The sequence below is a fragment of the Carcharodon carcharias genome, chromosome 20 (genome assembly GCF_017639515.1).
Source record: "Carcharodon carcharias isolate sCarCar2 chromosome 20, sCarCar2.pri, whole genome shotgun sequence".
Lineage (NCBI taxonomy): Eukaryota > Metazoa > Chordata > Chondrichthyes > Lamniformes > Lamnidae > Carcharodon > Carcharodon carcharias.
This window is the reverse complement of record NC_054486.1, coordinates 82593759-82616381: the sequence shown is the minus strand read 5'-3', so window position 1 is coordinate 82616381 and position 22623 is coordinate 82593759. Positions and strand designations below refer to the sequence as shown.

Sequence of the window (22623 nt, the reverse complement as noted above, 5' to 3'; positions counted from 1 at the left end):
TATCATTGTAAAATCTGTATTTTTTTGTTCAAAACATTACTTTAAACATTAGAAATTTCAGTTACTGAAGAAAATAGTAATAAATGGTGACAAATATTTACAAATTTAGACAGTTATGTTTAATGTTAAACATTAATGTAAAAATAGTGATAAAGGAGCAAGACTTGTGGGTATGACATGCAAGATTTTTAAATTTAGCAAACATTTCATCCAGTCAGACATCTGGCATGATACCTTTGTATGTGTGAATTTATTACAGCTAACTGGCTCCTGTTTATTAAACCTTAAATTATAACTGAAAAAGTTAATATGTATATCAATCAAATGAAATGGCAGTGGGTAGCTAAATTTCTAACAAGGAATTAAGAGCATACAAACAATTAAAGAACGAGCAGATAGAAGAATCCACAAATAAAAAAACATCACAACTATTTTGTGAAAAAAGTGTTTGGATGCGATTTTACATTCTATTGGTTCTCCACCAAATTTAAACATTTACTGGAAGGAAGATTTGTAACGTAATGGTATACAACATTTATCAGAAAATTCTTAAAGCTATCTACAGATTACAGTTTCTACGGTTGAAAGGCCCGTATAGATGTGAGATCTCCAAATGTTAGAACCATATTTTTAAAGACTGTGGGGAGAATTTTCTTCCCATCGGGCGGGCCAGTCAGGAGTGGGCGCAGAGCTGATCGCTGCTGCGATCAGCTGTGCGCCGCCATTTTGTGTGGGTGGGCCAATTAGGGCCCACCCAGCGTGACATGTGCCCAATGCTACATGTGGGGACGGGGGAGGAGGGAGAGTCGGGGCCTGTGCTTTTCCATGCATGCACGTGAATGAGTGCAGATATCTCTGAGGCACGGAGCTGCAGGGAGATCAGTGTTCAAGTTGGGAAAAATAAAAAAAATTCAGACATGTTCCAGCTCATGTGACACTGTCACATGTTTATGAATTTTCATTAAAATTTCTCTTTAATTTATAAAACCTTCATGAAACCTCATCCCACCTGTGGATGAGGTTCTATGATAAATGCTAAGGCTGCCTGGGCTCTTCACCTGCCCTCCAACCTTAAGGTTGGACAGGCAGCTTTCTCAATAGGACTAATTAGTTTTTAAATGGCACCTTTGACAGTTTGGCGGATGCACAGCCAACCCTGGTGCATGCCGCTGAATGGAAGATCAGAATGATGTGCAGGGACGTCAGGACGCATGCCCAACGTCACCACGCTTCGGTGTGCGGGGTCTGCCCCCACACGCCGAACAGAAGATTCTGTCCTGTATTTTCTTTTAAAATATGGACATTGCATTATTGGGATTTTTTCTTAAAAAGGGTCATAAGGACTGGGAGCAAGTATGCCTTTTCCAAGCGATCACCTGAACAGCATGGTACTTGAGGGGGAAGAGCTGTTTGCTAGTATGCACTGCAATTATTTTAATAGATGGAAGAAAAACTGCTTTAAAAGGTGAAGGCTAGTGATTTACTGGAAATCACATGACAGAGATGAGCTTAAAGTTTTGAATTTGTTTTTTCGAAATCAGTTGGGACTGAACTGGGAAGGGGAAAAGCTGTCCAATTTGCAGTCTTTGCCTTGCCTGAAGCCGTGTGATTGTCAGTATCCAGCTAAGAATCCTCACCTCAGTGGAGCTTGTCTATTTGGAAACCCAAGAGGATGAGATGAGAAGGATTGATCTGGCTCTATTGTGCTCCACTCCAAAGCTCTGTTGGAGAACCTCTGAGGCCACTACTCAGACTAGCAATCCATCTTCACACGAGGGTGCTCCGGATTGAGTGTCAAAACCCTGCCAATTTTATCCTTTTTTTAAATATAAAGTCTACTCCAACTGCTCATCTCTGCAAAGACCCCTGTTTGTCCTTTGTTTATTTGCATGCATGTTTGTGTGCATTTGTATGTGCACACACCCGCACTGTAGAATTTTAAAAAGGGGTAGATAGTTATACTTTCAGATTATAATTGTGTGTTAACTGGTTCTTGCAACTTGCTTTAAAAAATAAATTGTTTTATAATAAATCGTGGAGTTTGTTGAAAGAAGCCTGGTTAAAGTCTCTTTTATTCTGAGCTTAATAGTAGTGAAGTTAAATAATTGGCCATTTTGGTGAGTAAATTAAACTTTTAAACTAATGGTGCAACCTGTGGAGTAATAGGACTAGATAACCCACATATTCCTCCCATCCCAGTCAAAACACAAGTCTTGAACTTAAATAGCCTCACTATTAGCTGAGGAAAATCAAGTTCAGAGGCACAGTTCCCAGTATACAACTGTGCCATCATCTTGCAGCACAATTCATCCCCTCTACAGTTGTATTAGTGCAAAATTACTAATGATCAAAATCTCCATAGGTTTTTTTTTGGACAATGTAATTTTTTTTTGTACAAACATCAAGAAATTAGGGTCCTAAATCTTAAAGGAAACTACAAAGGTACGAGGTGAGAATTGGCTAAGATAGATTGGGGAACATGACAGTGGATAGACACTAGTTAAAACTTAAGGAATTAACATATGCATTGCAACAGTTATACATTCCTTTCTGGCGCAAAAACACAACAGGCAAAGCGGCCCAACCATGGCTGACAAAAGAAATTAAGGATAGCATTAGATCCAAAGAGGAGTCATATAAAGTTGCTGGAAAAAGTAGCAAGCCTGAGGACTGGGAACAATTTAGAATTCAGCAAAGGAGGGTCAAGAGCTTGGTTAAGACAGGAGAAAGAGAGTATGAGAGTAAACTTGCAAGGAACATAAAAGTGGACTGTAAAAACTTCTATAAGTATGTAAAAAGAGAAAGATTAGTGAAGACAAATGTAGGTCCCTTACAGTCTGAAACAGGAGAATTTATTAATGAAAACAAGGAAATGGCAGAGCAATTAAACAACTACTTTAGTTTTGTCTTCATGGAGGAAGACACAAATGACTTCCCAGAAATACGAGGGAACTAAGGGTCTAGTGAGAAGGAGGAATTGAAGGAAATTAGTAATACTAAAACAATAGAGCTGGAGAAATTAATGGGACTGAAAGCCCATAAATATCCAGGGCCCGATAATCTACATCCCAGCAGACTAAAGGGGGTGGCCATGGAAATAGTGGATGCATTGGTTGTCATCTTCCAAAATTCTGTAGATTTTGGAACAGTCCCAGCAGGCTGGAGGGTAGCAAACGTAACCCTGCAATTTAACAAAAGATGGGAGGGAGAAAACAACAAATTTCAGTTAGCCTAACATCAGTCATAGGGAAAATGCTAGAGTCTATTACAAAGGATAAGATAAAGGGACACTTAGAAATTATCAACAGGATTAGATAAAGTAAACATGGAGTTATGAAAGGGAATTCATGTTTGACAAACCGACTGGTGTTCTTTGAGGATGTAAGTAGCAGAATAGATAAGGGAGAACCAGTGGATGTGGTGTATTTGGATTTTCAGAAAGCTTTTGGTAAAGCCCCACATAAGAGGTTAGTGTGTAAAACTAAAGCATATGAGATTGGGGGTAATATATTGGCATGGATTGAGAATTAGTTAGCAGACAAGAAGCAGAGAGTAGGAAAAAAAATGGGTCTTTTTTGGAGTGGCAGGCAGTGACTAGTGGGGTACCTCAGGGATCAGTTCTTGGGCCCCAGCTATTTCACAATATAAATCAACGATTTCGATGAGGGAACCAAATCTAAAATTTCCAAATTTGGTGGGAATGTGAGCAATGAGGAGGGAATTAAGAGGCTTCAAGGCGATTTGGACAGGTTGAGCGAGTAGGCAAATACATGGCAGATGTATAATGTGCATAAGCATGAAGTTATCCACTTTGGTAGGAAAAACAGAATGGCAGAGTTTTATTTAAATGGTGATAGATTGGGAACTGTTGATGTACAAAGGGAGCTGAGGGTCCTTGTACATCAATCACTGAAAGCAAGCATGCAGGTGCAGCAAGCAGTTAAGAAGGCAAATGGTTTGTTGGCCTTCATTGTGAGAGGGCTTGAGTACAGGATCAAGGATGTCTCACTGCAGCTGTACAGGGCCTTGGTGAGACCACACCTGGGAGTAATGTGCGCAGTTTTGGTAGCCTTACCTAAGAAAGGATACACTTGCCGTAGAGGGAGTGCAGTGAGGGTTCACCAGACAGTGTCCTGGGGTGGCAGGATTATCTTATGAGGAGAGATTGGGCCGACTAGGCTTGTATTCGCTGGAGTTCAGAAAAATGAGAGGAGATCTCATTGAAACATAAATTTCTGACAGACTGGATACAGGGATGATATTTCCTCTGGCTTGGTTGGGGGGTGGCCTATAACAAGGAGTCAGTCTCTGGATACGGGGTAGACCATTTAGGACTGAGATGAGGAGATACTTCTTCACTCATAAGGTGGTGAACCTATGGAATTCTCTACCATAGAAGGCTGTGGAGGCCAATTCTCTGAAGATATTTAAAGAGAAAATAGATAGATTTCTGGACTTTAAAGGCATCAAGGGGTATAGGAGAGCATGGGAGTATAGCTTTGAAGTAGAGGATCATCCACGATCAGATTGAATGGCCAAACAGGCTCAAAGGGCCAAATGACCTACTCCTGCTCCTATTTTCCACGTTTCTATGTTAAGAGAGTAATGCATAAACTCCAATTTCTGCTGAGGTAATATTCTTGAAAAAAAATTTAGGAAGAACATTCATTGGTTGTTTATCATATGCATGACAAATGAAACTTTAAAGGACACCAAATTTCAAATTAGAAAACCTGTCATTTGTAATGTATTTTGAGTGCAAGACCAAAATCGAGACTATAAAGCTTGCAAGTTCTGGAAGAACTATACCATTTATTCAAGTTTGGAGAAAGTTTCTGAAAATGTTATAAACAAAGCATTCTACCAAATGGTTCTGCATATACACAAAGTACTGGCACAGAAGGAAAAATGCAAATAAGAAAAGGGTAAAACTAAAGTTTTGCTTATTTCTTGAACTTTACCAAAAAAGGCCACATTCTAAAAAGATGTTTCAGCCAAACTTGCAGAGATTTATTTATGCTACAGTGGTATTTACATATATATCAGCAGTGGGTAAGGAAACATGGTTTACTTCTTTTCCAGGAACCAATCAAAAATATTTCCCATCTCTGTGGAGATCAATTTCACATGAGATGTGAGAGATGGGTAGGTTACAACAACATGTCTATCATATCAGGTGTTCTTCTGGTGTTACATAAGAAAACAAAATCCATCAACTTAACAAACATTGCAAGCCACATTTGTAAACCCATAATCAATGCACAAGTCATACTGCACCTGATCTAAAAAGAACACTAAGAAAGAATGATATGGCATAAATGTTGACTTTAACATACAAAAGCACAAATACACACACTCGTAATTTTCACAAAGTACAATCCTGTACATAATGCATTTTAGAATATGATGTGATCTACTTAATTTATATATACATAAATGTTTTACAGATTGTCCTTCATACTCCCATGGTTCAATACACTGCCCTGTAAAGGAAATGAACTTCCAGTTATCATAAACTCCTTTTCTCATAATTACTGAATCACTGAGTTGAGGTGAATACAGGTAGATCAGAGTTAAGAGAGATTTACAAAAATGCTTCCACACAAGTTTTAAAAGAAACATAGACATTGTGCAGGAATCCTTCACTTTTACACTTTGTAAACTCAAGTCACTTAGCAGCAGTTTTCCAATTCATAGATTATATTTGAAGTGCTTTACTGCAAAATTATATTTCACAAAGTATATTACACTGAAAGTCACACAAAAGCCAGTTGTGTGCAGACTAACTCCACTACTTATATCAAATGGTTATCAGTGCCAAAATACTCATCAAATTTAAACCTATTACGAGCTAAAAGTAATTCAAATATAAGATTAGTTCCAACACAATTAGAATGGATATCTGAACTAGAATAAGCTTACATTGCTTTTAGCAATCACATAATTTTAGATGTCAATAATTATAACTGGGTCTGCTAATTAAACTATACAAACCAGACTTTTTACTAAATGGATAGTTGTCTTAACTGAACAGCTGTAAATTTAAAAATATGAACAGGATTGGTTTATTCCGTATCAGTATAACTTGTACTTTCATTACTTCCGTAAACTGTGATACAATACAAGCCTAACAAGAAAATTATCACCTATTTTACACACCAGTTCCAGGTCTAAAAGTATTAATTCCAACAAAAATCTTTCATTTGCACCAGTTCAATCTTACTCCATGAATCTCACATTCACTCATCATTCTGTTTGCACATTCTTATTTCTTCCTACTAATGAAAAGAATCAGCTATCATCCTCTCATCACATTTCCTTTAAATTAAAATACTTTCACACTATAGCTTTAAACTGATCATGCACCAAGTATGGTGGATTCATAGTATTTGTCCTCTTATGACAATCTTGTTTACAATCATGCTCAGAGAGCAGAAAATGGTTAAAAGTTACCAACTTGCACTCAAATTTACATAGAAAAACTGCCATAAGATAGGTTTCTCTTACTTCATATTAGAGAAATAAACATTTTCTTCATAAAATTTCCTACCAATTGAAGCACAATGCATTTTCCAATACAGTTAAAAAAATTGGAGGTAACACAGGGAAACATGTATTTCTCCCATAGATTTGATGCTTCTTCTGTGTACTTCACTTGCCCTCTTACACAAGTTTATTCCTCCTCCTCTTAAAGGTTAGAGAAACTTTTCCTTCATTTCAAACAATTATGCATTCAGCTGTTTTGCTTGCAAAATTACAGCACATTTGAACACAAGCTTATATCAGCCTAGAGCTTCTCAGAAAGTGAATGAGCACTTTGTAGACTAAGATATATTGTGCAATTGTCTGCACCATTAGCATCCGTTGTTGTCTGAGGAGGTTCAGCACAGTAGTAACATCCAGAGTCTGTGGGATAAAAAATTAAGATACATTTACATATATTGCATTGATTTGATACAAAAGGGTGACTTTAAACACACCAGTACCACAGAATGGATTTTCTAAAAAATATAAACTGGCCTTTCTCAATTGATACAGAAAGTGCAAAAGAATATTAAATGACCACAGTTAGACAAAAACAAATACAAACAAGGAAAGACAAGTGTGTACCTACCCCAGACCACATAATCTACCCTTGTATTTCATTACTCAAGACAAGTTTTACAGAACATCTTCCTGATCCTCAAAGTATAAAAAAAGCCTAATGCCCATTTTGAGCATGTGCCCTGGACAACTCTTTTGAGGCATATATGAACATAGTGAGTGGCACACTTCCAGCTCAAAAAGTGCATGCATGTGTTACCCACCACCCCACCCCAACCAAACCATGGCACCTGTTTTATGACTGTAAAATGGATGCAGTGTCATCAAATTTGTAATCAGTGATGATTTAATAGATAATGTGTAACAAATGAAATTTCTGCACTTTAGTAAAACAATACCAATACCTATATGAAAACCAGAGTGTGGCCCGAAAATGCCCACGGTTGACACTGTGGACACGATATTATGTGACTAATTGATTAAAATGGGACAGCACTTAACAGTACATGCCAGCTCCTTATTCAACCCTCAGAGATCCTAAGGTATCTCATTCAGGAAAAAAGGATCACAGTCCCGAATGCCCAATACATGCAGAAGCAAACAAAACAAACATTTAAATTATCAATTGTTGCATATCATGGAAACAGAGATCAAACATATAAATGTCAGCTATTCATTTACTATTGACAGGTAAACTCAAAAATATATGCACACATAAGCTGGTAGAAGCATGAAATTGTTCAAGAAATAATGCACTACAAAACTCGGTAGCAACCAATGAGTAAAGAATGTTGGAAAACAAAGCACAACGGTGATGAAGCAAATGACAAATCTATCAAAACTTCCCAAACCTCCATTATACAACAGAGTCAAGAACCATCTACCTGCAACGGTAAATGCTTGCAGTATTAAAATCAGTAAACCAGGTGGAGATACCCAGAACCTAAAGCACTCCAGGTGTTATTCTCCAACTTCATCAGTGCCCAAGCACACCCATCTCACAGCAGAGTACATGTCAGCCTCCATTCCTGACTGAGCATAGATCATAATAAGCCTCTTACCCATCCCAGAGATCATGATCAGTTAACCAACCCATCCCCACTAGCAAGGGACCGCTCAGTCAACCCCAAAGAATCTGACCTGACAACACAGCGAGCCTCAACCACTGCCAGACCAGAAGTACCCATCACCAACAACCCCCTCATCCTACTCCCTTTAGACAGAGATGCCGATCACACACAACCTCCACTTCACTGAGCAGACTTGGCAATGGTATGCTATTTCTCAAGTGCCAAGGTTCAGAACATCAAGAGCAAATTCAAAAGGATCTGGAATGGGAAAGTGAGCAGTCAATAGCCATGGTTCACACAGAAACTAATGACAGATAAGAATAGGTTTGAGGTTCCAAAGAGGATTTAAGGAATTGAATTCTAGCGTAAGTAGCAAATCTGCAGGGTAGCAATCGCTGGAATACTCCTAGCCCCAGATGTTGAACTAGTCATAGGGTGGAATTTTACGGCTTAATCGCAGCAGAAGGGCGGCTGGAAAATGCAGTGAACCATTCGAAAGTCCACTGACTTTGGCGGGACCGGGAGATCCTGCCGGCGGGAAGGGCTGCAAAATACTACCCATAGAAAGATTACAATTAGCAAGACGTGACGGGATTAACTGGTGCAGAAGGGGAGGAGTGTAAACTTATGGGGCACTTGAGCCAAATCTGGAGGCACCTAAATAACCTACGTACTTATAGAAAGAGTAAATAAAGCAATGGAGAAAGATTCTAACTATTTATGGGGTTCTGAAGGGAAATCAGCACAACAGGTCAACAAATGAGAAAAGACCAGCAGGATAAATATGGGGGTATGAACAGTTACCCAAATAATGGTTCTATACATGAAACAATGTAGCATAAAACAAGTGACTTAAAAGTACAAATGTGCTTTCAGAAGTATGATATCATAGCCATTACATCTACCTGCATAGGATCTGCAGCACAGAAAGAGGCCATTTGGCCCAACCAGTCCATGCAGGTGTTTATGCTCCACTCTTAAATCTACCATCATAACTCATCAATTACCTTCTCCCTGATATGCTTGCCTGGTTTCCCTTTAACTGCATCTATGCTATTCACTTCAACCACTTCCCGTGTTAGCAAGTTCCACATTCTTACCACTCTTTGGTTAAAATAGTTTCTTGTGAATTCTCTAATGGATTTCTTGGGGACTATCTTATATTAATGGCCACTAGTTATGCTCTTTCCCACAAGAGGGAACATTCTCTCTGCATCCAGTCCATCAAAACCTTCTATAATTTTAAAGACCTCTATTAGGTCAACCCTCACCACTCTTTTTTTGAGAAGGGACCCACCCCGTCAAACCTTTCCAGATATGGTATCATCTTCTCTGCACCTTCTCCAGTGCCTCTATATACTTTCTATGATATGGTAACTGGACGTACATGCAGTATTCTTGAGTGTGGTTGAACCAAGATTCAATACAGGTTTAGCACATCTTCTCTACTATTCAATTATATCCCTCTAGTAATAAAGCCTAGTGCTTGGTTTGTTTTTTTAAAAAATGATCGTGCTAACTTGTGATATAACTTTTAATGATTGATCTAATTTGTATTTAGAAATCTCTTTCATTCTCTACCCCATCTAAACTCGCATCTTCCAAAAATAAGTGACCTCCTATTCTTGGCCTAATATCAAATTAAACAACCGAGACAAGGTCTCAGAAAACTAAGGCAGGCCTTTTAAACAGCCCACCACAGCACTCGGCAGCTCGTGGCTCCCTCCAAACTGTTTCTATGGGGGCAGCAGGCCCGACTGCAGCTTGTACCTATACCCCAGAGCGAAAATCATACCTTTCCAGGCACTTTTACCCGAGGCAGGCACATTGGGCCAGGAATTTTCCAGACTCCTACTACGTGCCCTTAACATGAAAATCCAGCCCTATCAGAATGCTATCTAGTATTATCCGGCATCTAGTATTGGATGAACAGAAATTTCCTTCAATTATATAGTGGAAAGGCTGAATCCATCATCTGCGATCCCCATCAAAAACTCTGTTTCCTACTGCCAACTCCATCCCTCTCCTTGGCAACAGTTCCAAGATTAAATTAGTATGTTCACAACCTCGGATCACAATTGAAAATGAGATGAACTTCCAACCTCATATCTGGTCCATTGCTAAGACCACCTATTTCCACTTCCGTAATATCTCCTGACTTCGCTCGTCTCTGCTCAACTGCTGCTGAAACGCTCACTTGTACCTTCGTTATCTCTGACTTGGCTATTCCAACAGATTCTAGCTGGTCTCCACATTTTACCCTTGATAAACTGGAGGTCATATAAAGCTCTTCTGCTTGTATCCTTACTTGCACCGAGTCCCATTTACCCATCATCCCTGTCCTCTCTGGTCAAGCAACGTCTTGATTTGGAAATTCTCAAACTTATTTCAAATCCATCCATGGCCTCGCCCCTCCTTTTTTCTGTAATCTCCTCCAGTCCCACAGTCCTCCAAATTATCTGCACTCTTTTAAGTGTCCACATAAGAATCCCTGATTTTAACTGCTTGGCTATTAGTGATCACGTCTTCAGTTGCCTCGGCCTGAAGCTCTTTCTTACACCTCTCTGTCTCTCTACCTTACTTTCCTCCTTTAAGCCATTCTCTTTGACCAAACTTTTGGTCGTCTGACCTAATATCTCCTTATGCACCTCAACAACATATTTTATTTTATAAAGCACCTGTGAAGTACCTTGGGGCATTTTATCATGATGAAGATGCTAAATAAATATAAATCATTGCTATTGGCTATAATGGGTGCATGTACAAATACAGAGATAAGGGAAAGTAGCAAAAACAATGTGGCTATAATAGAAGATGATAGGAATTTTAATTTTCACCTAGAGAGAAGAACTCATTTTAAAAATTCATCTTTGTTAATTACATTTGGGGCATTTCCAGAACGAAATGCTTTAGAATCGATAAGCAGACTGGCCAAATTATGTGTAGGATGAGCAATGAACGTGAAATAGTTAACAATCTGACGGTAAGGCAACACCTCGCAAATAATCACCATAATATGATTAAATCTGATGTAATGTTTGAAAATGAGAAGGGAGACTAATAAACCCAGGTTATAAATTTAAATGAGGCAAACTTTGAAAGGATGAGACATGAGAGAGTGAGAAAATGAAGAACTACAGAACTGACATTAGTAGGGGAAATGCTACAACTATAAAGGATGTGATAACTGGACATTTAGAAAATAAGGGTAGGATTGGGCAGAGTCAACATGAATGGGAAATCATGTTTGACAAACCTGCTGGAGTTTTTTTGAGGATATAACTAACAGAATAGATAAGAGGGAACTAGTAAGTGTGGTGTATTTGGATTTTCAGAAGGCTTTTGATAAGGTCCCACACAGGACCTCGGGAAGCAAAATTAGGGCACATGGGATTGGGAGTAATATATTAGCATGGATTAAGAATTGGTTAACGGACAGAAAACAGAGTAGGAATAAATGGGTCATTGTCAGGTTGGCAGACTGTGACTAGTGGGCTATGGCAAGGATCAGTGCTTGGCTCCAGCTATTTGCAATCTATATCAACAATTTGGATGTGGGGATCAAACATAAAATTTCCAAGTTTGCTGATGACACAAAACCAGGTGGGAATGTGAGTTGTGAGGAGGATGCAAAGAAGCTTCAAGGGGATTTAGACAGGCCAAGTGAGTGGACAAGAACATGGTGGATGAAATATGTGTAAAAATGTGAAGTTATCCACTTTGTAGGAAAAGCAGAAATGCAGAATATTTCTTAAATGGTGAGAGACTGACAAGTATTCATGTCCAAAGGGACCTGGGTATCCTTGTTCATAAGTCCCTGAAAGCTAACATGCAGGTGCAACAAGCGATTAGGAAGTCAAATGGTACGTTGACCTTTATTTCAAGAGGATATGAGTACAAGAATAAAGTAGTCTTGCTGCAATTGTATACAGCCTTAGTGAGGCTATACCTGGAGTACGGTGTAGTTTTGGTCACCTAAGGAAGGATATACTTGCCAGAGAGGGAGTGCAACAAAGGTTCACCAATCTGATTCTTGGGATGGTGCGATTGTCCTTTGAGAGATTGAGGAGACTGAACCTATATTCTTTAGAGTTTAGAAGAATGAGAGGTGATCTGATTGAAGCATACAAAATTTTATAGGGCTTGACAGGGTAGATGCAGGAAGGGTGTTTCCTCGGGCTGGCAGGGCAGGGAGTATAGGGCAAGAGGATGCAGTCTCAGAATAAGAGGTAGGCCATTTAGGACTAAGATGAGGAGGAATTCTTCATTCAAGAGGGTGGTGAATCTTTGGAATTTTCTACCTCAAAGGACGGAGGAGAACAAAGAACCTATGAAAAATGCACAAGATATCAAAACTGATAATATTTTAAAAATACATTCAGAAAAAAGTGTAGTAAAGGCAAATATGGCCTCAAGATAGAAGTGGGCAAGACTCTTATGGACAATAAAGAAATGGTAGACTTGTTGAATGAGTACTTTGTACCAATTTTCACTGTGGAAGAAGAGGACAAAATGCCAGCAGTTACAAAGGGAATGGAAATTAAGTCAAAAGGGAGGAACTTAAGGGGATTTAAAATGTTTAAAAATAGTGACTAGTAAAATAATAGCATTCAGGACTAACAAATTTCCAGGCCATGATGGTTTCCAACCCAAGCTATTAAAATAAATAGGTAAGGAAATTGCAGATGAGTTGGTCCTAATTTTCCAAAGCTCTCCAGGTTCAGAAATTGTGCCTTTGGACTTGCAAACTACAAACATCACTATTATTTAAGAAGGAAAAAAGAAAATAACCAAAGGTCTGTTGGTTATCAGTTGTGCAGAAGTTACTTGAATTTATCAGACAGACTGTGTACCAGGGCAAGTTCAATAAAAAGATTAAGCTTACTGCATTGTGTTCCAGGCAGCCAATCATAATTTCCGATAAAATTACAACACCAGTCCTTCCAACACCAGCACTGCAGTGTATAAGTAAAGGTGTATCCGGATTTTTACCGTCTGTTGCACTATTAGTATGGCGACGCACTGACTCAATTTCATCCAAATAAGCTATAAAGGCAATGGCAAATTAAGAAAATGCATGTTAACAAGAATTATTTATGTAAGTGGGGCAAAATACGTCAGTATAAACGTACGGCGTTTATTCAAATTTGAAAAGTTAATCAAAATGAAATAAAACTTACATCGAAATCCCTTGACATCTTCTGGGCAGCCATTTTCTGGCCAGTCTGTATACTGTAAATGCCATACTGTCCTCTCTTGCCCATTCAATAGATGTTTAATTTTCAACCCTGTGGTTGCATAACAACCTGAGTCTGTTCGAAATCGTGTGGTTATTTTGAATCTTCCATACGTGACTGAGTTATTCCTGGAACCTAATCGAGGCCAATACCGAAAGCTCTTCTCTCTCCCTCCCTCCTGTAACATAAATACAATATAAAGGACTTGATTAACACTAGAGGACATCCAATTTCGTAATTATGCATACTCCAAGTAATTGCATTGTGAACTGAATTTGGAAGTCACTTTACGTAATCATTTTTAAAAATTCTATTTGAAGTGCTAATTGATTGATAAAATGCTGCACAATTTCCTAACCACTTTTGTGAAATTTATAACAAGGAATAAATGATTTGAGGGGAGAAAAACTTGAAAGGGAATACTTTCAAACCTCATAAATATTCTGTCGCACTGAAGTAAAATCTCAACATCTGCACTTAAATTATATGCACAAAGTTAACAGTGATACAAAGCTTGATTTTCCCTTCAGGGGTGGGAAACAAAAAATGGGACTGAACTTGTCCATGGGGGCAACAGTAACTAACTGGGATTTTGAAGGTGGTATCCCCTTAACCGGCATGGAAACATATTCCTTGTTCAATTAAGGGTTGTGGACAGGTCGCAAAGCTGGAGGGCTAATCAGAGGCTTACCAGCAAGACAGGAGCAACAGGCTACAATAGAGGGTAAGTTACAGAGGGTGCTTCAACATGGAGCTGTTTTCTTACCAACTTTTTTAAACTTATAGGTGAAAAATAGTTTTTGCAACGAGGTCAGAGCTATAGATGGTGGGGGTAGGGAGCCCCTATATAGGCTGGCGTGTGGCTGTTCCCTCAGCCAGGCAGGCAGGGAAGGCCTTTAGGCCTGCTCCCCAACTTGCTGCTGGCTGCACATCTCTAGACACCTAAACTGTCCTGACCTATGTGGGAAACTGGAGGTCGACTGGAATTTTTCTTTAATTAACAGTCACAAAATTATTAGAAGCTTAATCAGCTATCTACACAATGCTCTACAACAATTCACCGTAGGTCCTTTGACAGCACCTTCCAAACTCTACCACCTGGAAGGGCAAGAGCAGCAGCTGCATGAGAACACCGCCACCTACAAGCTCCCCTCCAAGCCACATACCATCCTGACTTAGAACTATATCGCTGTTCCTTCACTGTCGCTGGGTCAAAATCCTGGAACTCTCTCCCTAAGTGCACTGTGGGTGTACCTGCACCACATGGACTGCAGCGGTTCCAGAAAGCAGGTCACCACCACCTTCTCAAGAGCAATCAGAGACGGGCAATAAAAATGCTGGTCTAGCTAGTGATGCCCCATATCCCATGAAACAATTAAAAAAAAATGTCCCTTGGGGACAGGGAGCCCTGCTGACCCCAAACCTGCCTCTGCAAAAAAAATGGCTGCACCAAGAACAGCAATAGGAAAATGACAAGTAAGCCAGCATTGGCATTTTTGGGCCCAGAAATCCAGCCTATGAGATCATATTACTGTGTCCAACAGAAGTTTGCAATAATATATTTCAAAATTCCTGAGCCTATTATGACAGTCCCAAGCGCAAGTCAAGTGGATGAAACTTGTCTGACGTGCAAATTCTGGCAGGACCCAGAAACATCAGGCTTTCACTTATTCAGGAAGTCTAGTTCTATTACTGTATTTTATTTGTATACACAGAAAAAATGCAGATATTAATTCTAAAGCCAAGGGCATGAGCAACTCAAGAAATACCTCTTCTATGGTAATCATGGCTATGATAGCGACTCCTTGTTCCCACACCATTTGCCAAAAATCAAGGCAAGTGGTCTGGAGTGGTCCTTGTGTGGCAATGTAATTCCATTCCTTGCCTTCAACTACTGCCTGTAGTGAAAAGATGAAAGTTATCTGACAACCAGGGGCAAGTTAAGAAAAAATTATAAATTTGTGAAGAACTGTGGCAAAGCTCAAACTTTTAAGTACTTAAATTCAATGGAATCTGCAGAATTGCCACACTTCTAGCTTTCCACAGCCAAAACAATTACAAAGCAAACACCATGTATAAAACTTATCTACCTTTATATGAGATGCATTTATGTAACCAGTATTGTTCTCTTTTGTAGGCACTAGCTCCACCCTGTTATCATCATAGGGAATAACATCTGGAAATCGATTTCTTTCTGCATTTTCAGGCAGCAATGCAATGGTACACTCTGCTTTTGGATTTTTCTTTGGAACACTTTCATATTCTGTAAACACCATTTTCTGTTCCAGACGCTGCTCCAAGATTTTGTACTAAAAATGCAAAACACACTTACAAGAGCCATTTTATTTTAAAATGAAACTGCTGGAGCAATGATGTAGTAAATGGATTTTGAAAATACATTTCACCATTAAGACTTTTTCATAGCGTTTTTATAAACAGTTTATGATAAATTTTGCCTTTTTTTTCTCTTCTCCAACAAGATTACAAGCATTTACTTACTACCCTCATATTTCAGTTTTCACTATGGTTTCTTTAAGTCTGTTTACAAAACAATGAGGATTTGAGTTAATATAGACCTTTAAAATGACACAGAAGCTCAAGCAAGCAATAATATAATTGGTTAATTCAATCTCTTAAGGCACAGCAATTTAATCAAGTCATTTTATCCAGTTAGATCATCAGCTTTTGTTTCTTATAATCACTTTAAAAAAAGTCAGCATTCAATTTAATCCAAGACAGCATTCTATCACATTGGCATAAGCAGCGGAAGTTTTGCATTAATTTTACTGTAAACAAATACCATTTTCTGGAACTTTCAGTTTAGCATAACTTCTATTTTGAATTCGAAAATACTTTTTTTAAATGACAAAATATAAATTAGAAACCAGGTGCATCACAAACCTTTGTGGTATGCTAAACATTTCAATAACCAAAAGCTGAGGCATAATTCTCAATGAATTACAATAATAATAATAATAGAAATAACTATATTCTTATAATTAAAAAAAGCTCTTCTCCCTAAAGCACATCTTCCCGTTAAATTCTGAAGATTCAACTTTTAATCCAAAAAACCTTCACATAAAAACAATTTGAAACTCAACAATTAATTATATCATGAAATTAACCAGTGAAGGCTACCTGACGGCCCAGTAGTAACTGAGGCATTTAAGACCACAAAAGTCTTGGGTACTAACAGCTAGTTAATTAATTACTCACTGCTGAAGTGGCAGTAGAAGCAAAGTATGGCTTCACGTATAACTGGATGAGGAACAGGGGGAAAAGAAAAATCAGCGGTGACACCAACTGAAAGTGCATGGGCAGAGGGCAGGTAAGGAAGGGATTAGGCTCAACCATGGCCGCCATACCCCGTTGACACTCCATATTATAGGTTGTGACAAAGAATAGATGCCTGGATGAAATCTGATAGCACCAGGGTGTAATATTGAAAACCGTTGCTACCCATTGATTTGCATCCCAATGATTTGCATCCCAGTGTAAATCATTTACTTTATGGGGGGGTGGGGAATAAATGTAGGGGTAAAGAATTTTTAAAACCTTTCCCTGGAAATATTATTTTATTTGCACATATTTCAGATACATTTCAGTATTTTTACAATGAAAGTGTACATGAGGATGGACTTTTAAATATTTGCTACGTCAGTATTTTTACAAAAAAAGTGTACCTGAAATATCTACAAATAAAATATTTCCATGGCAATGTTTTAAAAATAAATTTACTCGCCAATTTTCTCTTTCCCCCTCCTTTTCCAAAACAAAATCAGACTAGGTTACCATTTCATGGTTGTTGGTGAGCATACAAAGTTGCTACAAAGGACAAGAGTAAGCTATGGCAAAAGTTCAATTCTATTTCTTTCAACTGTCCATTTACAGATGCACAATTCCAACAGGAAACGTAAATAAGAACCAGAAACTCTCGGCAATTTTCCTGGTGAAATGTCAATTGTACTACTGTTGCCCACACATAAAATATCAGTATTATATTGTGCAATTATCACTTTACTAATATTATTGTAACTAAAAGTATATAGTTTAGCTACTTCTGGTATCCAGAGTTTCATCAAATATTGTGCCTTTAACAGTTCAATCTTCAGACAGTCTAACAGTCAATCTAACGCTCTGAACATATAAATAATATGAATGATATCAAACTATACCCTTTCGTCGTATGATGTCTTGATAGGCTCGTCTTTAAGAACATCAGGTAAAGGCTTTTGAAATGGTGTTAATCCATTTAATTCTGCCATCTTCAATGGTCCAATTTTCCTAATATCAGACACACGAGTTCCTTTACGCGTATCCTTCAAAATTTAAGGATAATTTAAATAAAACAAAAGCCAATAGCTAACAGGCATAACACAATCAAGAACACATTTACTCAGTGTACAGAACCTGCAAGGCAAGATTCTGCAGGAACCAGGAAGTCATGTATAATAAACTGCTATCAGAACACAACAGCGTATAGCTAAAAATAACTCTCAAACAGGTGCTCCACAGGCCAAATGCAAGAGGATAGAACAATTCAAATGGCCAAAGCAAGAGGATAGAACAATTCAAATGGCCAAAGCAAGAGGATAGAACAATTCAAATGGCCAAAGCACATTTTTTAAATGGTCGCTCTGAAGTCAGGTTTTCCAAAACAATCAACTGCATAACCAGAAACAATACACAGCGGTGTCATGATATTGTCAACTGGACTAGTAATCCAGAGGCCCAGAGTAATGCTCAGGGGACCCAGATTAGAAACCCACCACGGCAGATGGTGGAATTTGAATTCAATAAAAATCTAGAATTAAAATTCTAATGATGACCATGAAACCATTGTTGTTAAAAACCCATTTCGACAGGACCACCCAGGGATGATGATGGCGGTGGGTGGTGTCTGGGACTGAGCCAGCAGACTGTATACAGTGGTATACAGTCGGGAGGGAGTTGCCCTGGTGGTCATCAACATCGACTCCTGACCCCATGACGTCTCAACAGATCAAAAATGGGCAAGGAAACCTCCTGCTGATTACCATATAGTGCACCCCCTTGTCCTCTCTCAGCTGATGAATCAGTGCACCTCTATGTTGAATACCACTTGGAGGAAGCACGGAGGGCAAGGGCGCAGAACATACTCCAGATGGGGACTTCAATGTCCGTCACCAAGAGTGGATAGGTAGCATCACTACAGACTGAACTGGACAAGTCCGAGAGGATATAGCTGGGTCTGCGCGAGGTGGTGAGGGAACCAACGAGAGGGAAAAGCATACTTGACCTCATCCTCACCAATCTACCTGCCGCAGATGACAGGAGGAGTGACCACCGCACAATCCTTGTGGACACCCTCCATCGTGTTGTGTGGCACCACCACTGTGGTAAATAGAATTTCAAACAGATCCAGCAACCAAGACTAGGCAACAATGAGGCACCGTGGACTATCAACAGCAGCAGAACTATACTCAACCACAATCTGTAACCACTTGGCCCTGCATATCCTCCACTCTACCATTACCACCAAGGCAGGAGAACCCTGGTTCAATGAACAGTGCAAGAGGGCAAGCCAGGAGTAGCACCTAAAAAATGAGGTGCCAACCCGGTGAAGCTACAACACAGGACTACTTGTGTGCCAAACAGCATAAGCAACAAGTGATAAACAGAGCTAAGCGATTCTGCAACCAACTAAATTCTGTAGTCCTGCCACATCCAGTCATGAATTAAACAACTGGACAATTAAACAACTCGCTGGAGGAGGTGGCTACACAGGTATCCCCATCCTCAATGAGGGAGGAGCCCAGCACATAAGTACAAAAGATAAGGCTGAAGTATTTGCAACAATCTTCAGCCTGAAGTGGAGTGGATGATCCATCTCAGGAGATCCCCAGCAACGAAGATGCCAATCTTCAGCCAATTCGATTCACTACACATGAAGAAATGGCTGAAGGCACTGCACTGGATTCTGCAAAGGCAATGGACCCAGACAACATTCTGGCAATAGTACTGGAGACTTGTGCCCCAGAACTTGTGGCGCCCCAAGCCAAATTGTTCCAGTATAGCTCAACACAGGCATCTACCCGGCAATGCGGAAAATTGCCCAAGACAAATCAAACACAGCCAATTACCGCCCCATCAGTCTACTCTCGACTATCAGTAAAGTGATGGAAGGGGTCATCAACAATGTTATCAAGCAGCACTTGTTTAGCAATAACCTGCTCGCTAATGCTCGGTTTGGATTCCGTCAGGGCCACATAACTCCTGAGCTCATTGCAGCTTTGGCTCAAATGTGGACAAAAGAGCTAAACTCCAGAGGTGAGTTGAGAGTGAATGCCCTTGACATCAAGGCTGCATCTGTCTGAGTATGGCATCAAGGAGCCCTAGCAAAGCTGGAGTCAATAGGAATCGCGGGAAAACTCTCCTAGCACAAAGGAAGATGGTCGTGGTTGTTGGAGGTCAACCATCTCAGTTCCAGGACATCACTACAGGAGTTCCTCAGGATAGTGTCCTAGGCCCAATAATCTTCCGCTGCTTCATCAATGCCCTTCCTTCCATCATAAGGACAGAAGTGAGGATGTTTGTTAATGATTGCACAGAAGTAGAGATATTTGTTAATGATTGCACAGAAGTAGAGATATTTGTTAATGATTGAACAGAAGTAGAGATATTTGTTAATGATTGCACAGAAGTAGAGATATTTGTTAATGATTGCACAATGTTCAGTACCATGCGCGGCTTCTCAGATATTGAAGCAGTCCATGTCCAAATGCAACAAGGCCTGGACAATATCCAGGCTTGGGCTGATAAGTGGCAAGTAACACTCACACCACACAATTGCCAGGCAATGACCATCTCCAACAAGAGAGAATATAACCATTGCCCCTTGACATTCAATGGCATTACCATCGCTGAATCCCCCACTATCAACATCCTGGGGATAACCACTGACCAGAAACTGAACTGGACTAACCATTTAAATACTGTGGCTGCAAGAGCAGGTCAGAGACTAGGAATCCTGCGGCAAGTAACTCACCTAAATCCCCAAAGCCTGTCCACCATCTAAAAGGCACAAGTCAGGAGTGTGATGGAATACTCCCCACTTGGACGAGTGCAGCTCCAATAGCTCGACACCATCCAGGACAAAGCAGCCTGTTTGATTGGCAACCCCTCCATCACTGATGTACTGTGGCAGCAGTGTGTACCACCTACAAGATGCACTGCAGGAACTCAGCAAGGCTCCTCAAACAGCACCTTCCAAACCTATGACCACTAACAGGAAGGACAAGGGCAGCAGACACATGGGAACACCGCCAACTGCAAGTTCACCTTTCCAAGCCACTCATCATCCTGCCTTGGAAATATATCGCTGTTCCTTCTCTGTCGCTAGGTCAAAATCCTGGAACTCCCTCCCTAACACTGTGGGTGTACCTACACCACATGGACTGCAGCAGTTCAACAAGGCAGCTCACCATCACCTTCTCAAGGGCAACAAGGAATAGACAATAAATGCTACCCTAGCCAGCACCACCTGCATCCCATGAATGAATAAAAAAAAACATCCATCTTAGTAAACTATTCACCATTCATTTTCACTCCCACACTTCACCCCAAGATAGCACAATGTCAAGGGTTGTTTTTTAGTTCGAGGAAAGGGAGATAACAGCAGATTTGAAAGAGAGGATAACAGTACTGGAGGTAAGAACACCATTAATAACAGCTAACATAGAAGCCAGGAAGGGAAGCTGGGCGGTTAACAGTTCAGTAGGAATAAGATCCAGAGTGCAAGCAGTGGGTCTTATCAGTAAGAAAATTTCAGAAAGGGCAGGAGGGAGATGAAAGAGAAATTTGAAAAAGATGCAAATTCAGGGTTGGAGGGCGGAAACTTAAGAGGAAGTTTGTTCAGTGGGCTAAGGGAAGTGGGGGTAAGCAGCAGAAGCAGCTGAATGCATGGTCTCAATTTTTGTAACAAAAAAGTCTGCAAGCTCCTTGCATTTACCACTGGAGGTGAGAATAGAGGAAGCAGGAGAGTGTGATTTAAGAAGATGGTTCGTGTTGGAGAAGAGAAACTGTAATCTTTGCTTTCCTGGATGGGTTTTAAATAAGTGGTTGTTTTAGCAATGTAAGGAAGTAACTGATAATGCTTTATGAGATCCAGCCAGATCTGGTGATGGATCTTTTAAACCAGCTTTTCACCAAAGGCATTCAAATCTGCGTCCCTTAGACTTGAGAGTGAAGGCGAGGGGTATACCAGAGCAATGGCTAGGCAAGTATGTGTAATGGCTTTAGTGGGGAGGTGAGCAAAGATGGCAGAAATGGTGATGGGAAAAGCATTTTTTTTTCAGCCTGCCTTCTAATATTTTTTCTTTTTCTATTTTTGCAGGCCTGGAAGAACAACAAATCAGCATTCCACAAATCGCAATGACCCCCCTCTTAACATTTAGAAGCATCAGTTCCAGAAGATCTAGTTGGCAAATTTGAGAAGATAACTTTGGTGAGCAGGAACAAATGGTGGTGGAACAGGAGCTGAGCATTTGGCCACATGGCTGCCATCAATGACAATGTATACTTTCTGAAATGCAGATGTCTGGTGAACCTGGCAACTACGGCAACCTCCTATTTTTTGGGAGGAAAGTGCTGACTGATGAATCAGTTACCTGATACCTATGTGGCCAGCACTTTAGTTGATACAGCAACACTAGCCTGGAATAGGTTGGGGGCAGAATAGCTTGGGAAGCTGGTGACCTTAACTATCACTGGCAGTAGCACAGCTACATTTCAGGTGGCCTTGCAGCAAATGGCAAAGCTATGTAACTTTGTAATGGTGCACTTGGATCCTGCGTTAGCATGTAGGTTATGCCAAGGCATGCAAATATAACTGATGGCATAAAGACAGATGCAACAAGTAGCACTCAGGGATTGTGTGTGTCCCCAGTCTTTCATCTTGTTCTACCTCAATCAAGAAATACTATATTGGGGACACATCTAACTAATTCAAACACATTGACCACTTGCCACGAATGTCTTCATACCTCATTGTTCCTTGAGCTCATGTTAAAGCTGGTATTCTAAGAATCCTCTCTCATGTGCCTTCTTATTTGTCATGTTCCGCTAGGTTCTGTAAATATTTCACTTGCAGTCTAATTTCCAGTGACTTAGCATACAATAATGGCATCAAAGCTACTGAGTAAATACAAGTTGCATCCCCTAAAATAGGTTCCAGATATTAATAAAAATTTCAGAAATAGAAAAATCTATAATAGAATTATTAAAAGGGTACT

General features: G+C 39.8%; 1 protein-coding gene across 3 annotated transcripts in view; it reads right to left on the bottom strand.

Moving 5' to 3' along the window:
• Window positions 1-4988: 4988 nt before the first annotated feature.
• The window catches only part of ptpn21 (protein tyrosine phosphatase non-receptor type 21), an 86775-nt gene continuing 69140 nt past the window's right edge, over window positions 4989-22623 (bottom strand). For all 3 annotated transcript variants that reach the window (XM_041214521.1, XM_041214520.1, XM_041214522.1), the window contains 6 exons: window positions 17527-17670; window positions 15442-15660; window positions 15121-15249; window positions 13295-13529; window positions 13000-13160; window positions 4989-6906 (listed from right to left, as the gene is read on the bottom strand). In XM_041214521.1, the coding sequence (XP_041070455.1) occupies window positions 6778-6906; window positions 13000-13160; window positions 13295-13529; window positions 15121-15249; window positions 15442-15660; window positions 17527-17670 (1017 nt within the window). In that variant the 3' untranslated portion in view covers window positions 4989-6777. The remainder of the gene's footprint in view (window positions 6907-12999; window positions 13161-13294; window positions 13530-15120; window positions 15250-15441; window positions 15661-17526; window positions 17671-22623) is intronic.